The 6,188-nt window shown below is 38.3% G+C and overlaps 1 protein-coding gene across 1 annotated transcript in view; it reads right to left on the bottom strand.

Annotated features, from left to right (window-relative positions):
- Nucleotides 1–6,188, bottom strand: part of LOC106875990 (DNA-(apurinic or apyrimidinic site) endonuclease 2) — a 12,635-nt gene that overhangs the window by 5,127 nt on the left and 1,320 nt on the right. Inside the window, exons 2-4 of the mRNA XM_014924332.2 lie at nucleotides 2,002–2,085; nucleotides 1,707–1,893; nucleotides 811–957 (exon numbers count right to left, since the gene is read on the bottom strand). Coding sequence (XP_014779818.1) covers nucleotides 811–957; nucleotides 1,707–1,893; nucleotides 2,002–2,085 — 418 coding nt within the window. The remainder of the gene's footprint in view (nucleotides 1–810; nucleotides 958–1,706; nucleotides 1,894–2,001; nucleotides 2,086–6,188) is intronic.

Genomic DNA, 6,188 nt, shown 5'->3' with positions numbered 1-6,188 from the left:
AAAATAATGGTGATGGGGAAGGGGAGAAATTGGTAACAGAAATGAGTCTGGGTGGAGAGGGTGCATCACTTGCTTGTCGAGAGGAGTGGGCCTGGAAGGAAAGGGTATGTAACTGGTTTGGTTCAGAGGAGCAGAGACCAGAAATTTTGGGGGAGGGGCCCAATCGATTAGATCGACCGCAGTATGCAACTGGTACTTAATATATTGACCCTGAAAGGATGAAAGGCAAAGTCGACCTCGGTGGAATTTGAACTCAGAATGTAAAGACAGATGGAATACTGCTAAGCATTTCGCCCAGCGTGCTAACGTTTCTGCCAGCTCGTCACCAATTATTGTAGTATTGTCACTATTTATGACGGTACTTTTTTACACTATAACCGTGTAGTAACAAAATATACAATGAAGCAGGGTAACAACAACGTAAGAATCCAATAAATTATCCATGAACTATACACGGACCAACAAATGATATTCCAACAAACAACCAAATGACACCTTAGGACTTCCTGCGATTAATGCCTACTCTCTCTCTCTCTCACTCAGACCGCTACTATTTACAGTCATTCAGTCAAGTCTATTCTTGAAGCCTTGAGATTTCAATGAAGGGGTTGTATATTTTTAGAATGACATTGTAGGGTAGGTGTAAGAGTTCAGATCTGGCTGGTTTGATATGCTAAAGGGTGAATTTTATTTCAACCCCAGAATCATAAAGGAGAAAAGAACTTCACTGTAGCAAGGTCTGAAGTCAGGAAATTGAGGGACAAAAGGAAAAGGAAGAATGGGGAGACAAAAGACGGAAAGAAACTCTACCTGCCGCTTTCAATTAATGCCTCAGCTCGGGTTTGTAAGAGAGCGAAGAACCTCAGTTTGAAGCTGTGACGTTCTTCATTTTCAGAATCATATCGTGGGCAGTAGACATTAATGATAGCCATTTGACTGCAGCTGCCGTCAGGATTCCTACAAGACAAAACAGGAGACAACGTTAAATCACATACAACAACAAAAACTGTTAGATTCACTTCAAGATTTAAATTTAATTTGCTGTGCAACACGGAATTTTGTCAATGAACAAGTCTCGGTCTCAAAGTGATGAAAATATTTTGGCAAATTAAATTTAAATGTTGAAGTGAATCTAACAGTTTTTGTGTGTTTTTAAATGGCTTATAAACACCTTCCACACTGCAATTGTTTTCGTTACAGCACACAATTTCAGATCAGGTCACTTGCTATGCAAGTACATCTCCGTAGATATAAATAATTAAGTACATATTTTAATAGATAATTTAAATACAGCGATACCTCACAGTACAAGTTCAATTCGTTCCATAACCAAGATAATCTTATGACTTACTCGTTTTACAAATCAATTTTCCCCAATGAAATTAACTAAAATATAATCCGTTTCAGCCTACAAAAACACTCAAAAGTAATTTTTTATGGGTTTCAAAACAGAAAAGGTGTAGTTACAAGTAAAATGACAATTATAAAGAAAGAGAATGCAAAAGAATTATGTAAATTGGTTTTATTAACTGAATTGCCTTAAATATGGGACGATTTGTGTGCTCGTACTACGGATTTATGCTTGTACTTTAAGACAAAAATTCACATGAGTCTCGGCTTGTACAGCAAACTACTCGTATAATGGTGCACTCATACTGCGAGGTTCTACTGTATATTTAAATGTAAAACGTTGAGTAAATATCTACCTAATCTCGTGTTGGGTTATCACAGTTCGGCCTTCAGCATCAAGAGCATCAAGCTCATCTTTTGAAAACTCACTGTGATCACCATAGTAACCAACAACATCGTCAGCCCCTTTCTTGTTAAGGGTCCCTGATAAACCTTCTTCAGCTTTAACTGGGAGACAGTGGTCTTTACAGTAGGTCACAACACCTAAAGGGCCAACAGAAAAACAACAACAAGTCAAGGGTTTCCATTAATTACAACTTAATTACTACTTAATTACAAAAGCGTGACATCTCCTCAGGAGGTGGAACTTACCAGAGTAACCACTTCTTTTACGAGAGAAACTGAAAAATGCATTGTAGCCGTCCACTATTGCCGTCATCTCATCTAACATGTCACCTGGGAGGAGAGAAAAAAGGGGGGAAACTATTTCACAGGTAATGGCAAAGGAAAAGATACAATTAACATGTAAACATGGCAGAGAATAGAAATCTAGAGATCAGAAAGTCGTTTGGCAGAATCAGTAGAGCACAACACAACATGCCTTGTGTTGGATTTAAGTGTTTGAGTTCAAATGCTGCTGCATTCAACTTCATCCATTCATTTTACCAGGGTCAATAAAATACCTGTTAAATACCGGGGACTTTATGTTCATCCAAATGGCTTGTAAGGACTGTTGTACAAGTCAGGTACAAAGATGCAGCAAATAAAAGAGAGTCAATGATTTCAGGGTCCAACAGGCTTCAGTCCTAAGTCCCCTCCTCTTTATTATCATTGTCTTGCAGATCACCACAATGGAGTCTATGGGAACTCCTACATGCTGAGGATGTGGTTCTCTTGGCTGAATCTATAGCAGAATTACAGAGAAAATACCAGTAGGGCTGGTGCCACAAGAAAGTACCTAATGCATGCTGTGAAAGTGGTTGGAGGTTAAGAATGGTTCCCAGCTTTAGAAACCATGTCAAAGCATTCCTTGGATCCATCACATCCTGTCAAACCATCTAGATTATTTTTGCATGGAAGATGGCCATTAGATGATGATGATGATGGTGACGATGATGATGATGGTGACGATGATGATGATGGTGACGATGATGATGATGGTGACGATGATGATGATGATGATGATCTTTTCCACCAAATTTGAGGTCTTGTGTTTATGATAGCAGATAATACCTATAATTTCGTTAGGGTGACGAGCTGGCAGAAGCATTAGCTCGTTGGGCAAAATGCTTAGCTGTGTTTTGTTTGTTTTCATGTTTTGAGTTCAAATTCAGCCAAGGTTAACTTTTCTTTCCTCCTTTCAGGGCCAATAAAATAAGTACCAGTCAGACACTGGGTCAACTTACCCCCTCCCTACAAAAACTGCTGGCCTTGTGCCAAAATTCGAAACCAATATTTAGAATTTCACTATAAACACTATCACATGACCATATAAATGTGGCATTTATTTGTTCTTTAAATATTAATTTATCTCACTTACTAATTAAGATCAATATTAATTTATCATACACTAATTATTAATTTATTGCATACTAATTATATTAATTAAGTACACACATGCACACTAATTATAATGAATATTACTTTATCACACACTCAGTAATAATAACTCATGCCATACAACCTAATTATGATAATTATCCATTAACCCTTTCGTTACTGCATTTACTTTGAGATGCTCTGTGTTTCTTTCAATTATTTTAAATATAACAAAGAATTTAGTAAAATAACTTAGTTATCATTCAGCTAGTGTTGGGAATACAAATTGTGACTAAGGTTTGGTGGAAGATTTTGATTCAGAACTTATGAAAACAAGACATTTGTACTCAGAGCCAGAGGCGGGTTCAGCCAGGTTATTAACGAAAGGGTCAATTATACCCACACTGTTTACGATAAATATTGGTTTCAAAGTTTAGCACAAGGCCAGCAATTTCAGGTGAGGGGTTAAGTTGATTACAACTGGTCCTTGTTTTATCGACCGACTCCGAACGGATGAAAGGCAAAGGTGGCCTCAGCAGAATTTGAGATGAGAACACGAAGACAGGTGACATGCCGCTCTGCTAACGATTCCTTCAGCTCACACCACCTTGATTATGATAAATAGTAAATTATTCTAACTGTGATTGATATAGTTATTTGATTAACAGAAATGACTAATGACATACAGAAGTTGAAGTTGAATGATCAACTATACTGTCCTCAATAAGCAGATGGAAATGGTAGGACTCTACTAATTAGATACAGTTAATTAACCAATTAAAAGAGAACTTGACTAAACTCTCTCTCTCTCATTCTGTGATCCAGCAAGTGTATCTCTCTCTCTCTCTCTCATACACACACAATTTCATTCAAACCTTCAACAAGTCTTCCTACCAAAGGTTCATCCTCTTCATCATTGTTTTGAAATCCACTCTTCGTTGTTGGCATTAATTATTAAGGCAGATTCTTTCTCTACAGCCAGATGCTTTTCCTGTCACCCACCCTCACCAGCTTCCAAGCAAAGTAATCTTTCTTCATAGCCTGACATAATCTCACAGAATATTAGAAATCACAATGCCAAGAAACGGACACACACACACACACACACATACATACAAACATACATACATACATACATATATATATATATATATATATATATATATATATATATATATATACACACACACACACACAGCTTCTATCTACCAAATCCACTCAGAAGGCTTTGGTGAGCTTGGAACCACAGAAGATACCTGCCCAAGGCACTATGCAGTGGAACTGAACTTGAAACCATGCGGTTAGGGAACAAACTTCTCAACCACACAATCATGCTTGCACTATCATCATCATCATTGTTTTAATGTTCCCAACAAGCTTCTTATCAGTTTTTATCAAACCAAATTCAGTCACAAGGCTTTGTTCAGCTTGGGGCCATAATAGAGGGCACTTCCCCAAGGTTCCACACAGAGGGACTGAACCTGAGATCACATGGTTGGAAGCAAGCTCCTTATCCCCTCATCCACATTAGTGGAATGTGTAAAAGAAACCCAATGATAGTTGGTCAACTTTCAACAACAGAAGGCCAATGTCCAGCAATGTCCCTGTAAGATGCACATCTCAGAGCACAGTGAGACACAAAGATAACCCTGGTCATCTCCCAGCATCCGAAAATACTTCTAGTTGTCTTGACCTACCTTGCCACTGATCCAGGAAGTTGGGGACAAGACAGTGTGCCTGGTTGTCTCGCACAGCCCCTTTTCACTATAATTCCAGAACGAGTTAGGACCCTAGCTCCTGAGAACTACAGACAGTAGACGTTCCATGTGTAAGCTGGGATATTATATATGTTAGACAAGGAAATATCATCAGTTCTCTAGTTTCCTTGTACATGAGGGCATATGGATTGTGTAGTCTAGACAGGATCAGTCACGATTTTCCAGTGACCTGAGCAACCACATATTCCATTGGTGATGCTCTTTAAGAAGGGCCATTGGTATCTGAGAGGTGAAGCTTTGATCATTTTTGAGAACAAAAGATGAACAAGAAAGGGAGAACAAAAAGTAAATAACAAACAAGAATGCAAGACTATGAAAACCATTTCAGTATTCACAGCCCATTACACTTCCAATGGAATTTGAAAAAATACGCTTCCTATAACTTCTTCATAATCAGAAAAAATTCAACAAACAAGAACCAAATATTCTTGTTAGATTCATTGGTCTCATTTAGCTTTGTCTGAAGGGACATACAAGGCTGAAACACCATGGTACCCCAGAATTTGGTTGGATCAATAAATCAAAAATTGTTATAAGCACAGATTCATCTGAAAGGAGAAGTTGTCCCCCAACGATGAAATACAACAGTGATTAGCATATTCACATTCAAATCGGTTGGAAAGGAATTTAGATTATGTCATCGTAGAAAAGAGAAGGAGATTGTCAAAATCCTGAGTACGGTGGTTGGTGTTGGCCATTTCACATTATTATTGGCGAATTGGCAGCATCGTTAGCAGGCCAGGCAAAATGTTTTGCAGCATTTCGGCCATCTTTACATTCTGGGTTCAAATTCTGCCAAGGTCGAATATGCCTTTCATCCTTTCTGGGTCAATAAATTAAGTACCAGTCAAGTACTGGATCAATGTAATCAACTAGATCCCTACCCACAAATTCCAGGCCTTGTGCCTATAGTAGAAAAGATTATTATTATTATTATTATTATTATTATTATCATTATTGAGTGAGAGACCAGTGAATACTATCAAAGTGAGACTATGGTAAAATATACGAAGCCCATTATACCCATCATGACTACCCGTCTGATAAGGGTACACCAGGCACATGCATCACAACCATATGTGCGTGACATGGTGATCTCATGTCAAGATAAACAGCACGTGACCTTGCAGGTGGGGCCCAGTTAGAATTTTCTTCAGGACGAGTAACCCATCCCACTCAAAAGGTCCCTGAATAAGGTTTAAGGATGTTGAGCAAAACACCCATGTTTCCAAAGGGGAATTA

The sequence above is a fragment of the Octopus bimaculoides genome, chromosome 1 (genome assembly GCF_001194135.2).
Source record: "Octopus bimaculoides isolate UCB-OBI-ISO-001 chromosome 1, ASM119413v2, whole genome shotgun sequence".
Classification (NCBI taxonomy): Eukaryota; Metazoa; Mollusca; class Cephalopoda; order Octopoda; family Octopodidae; genus Octopus; species Octopus bimaculoides.
This window is presented reverse-complemented; position numbering and strand designations above follow the sequence as displayed.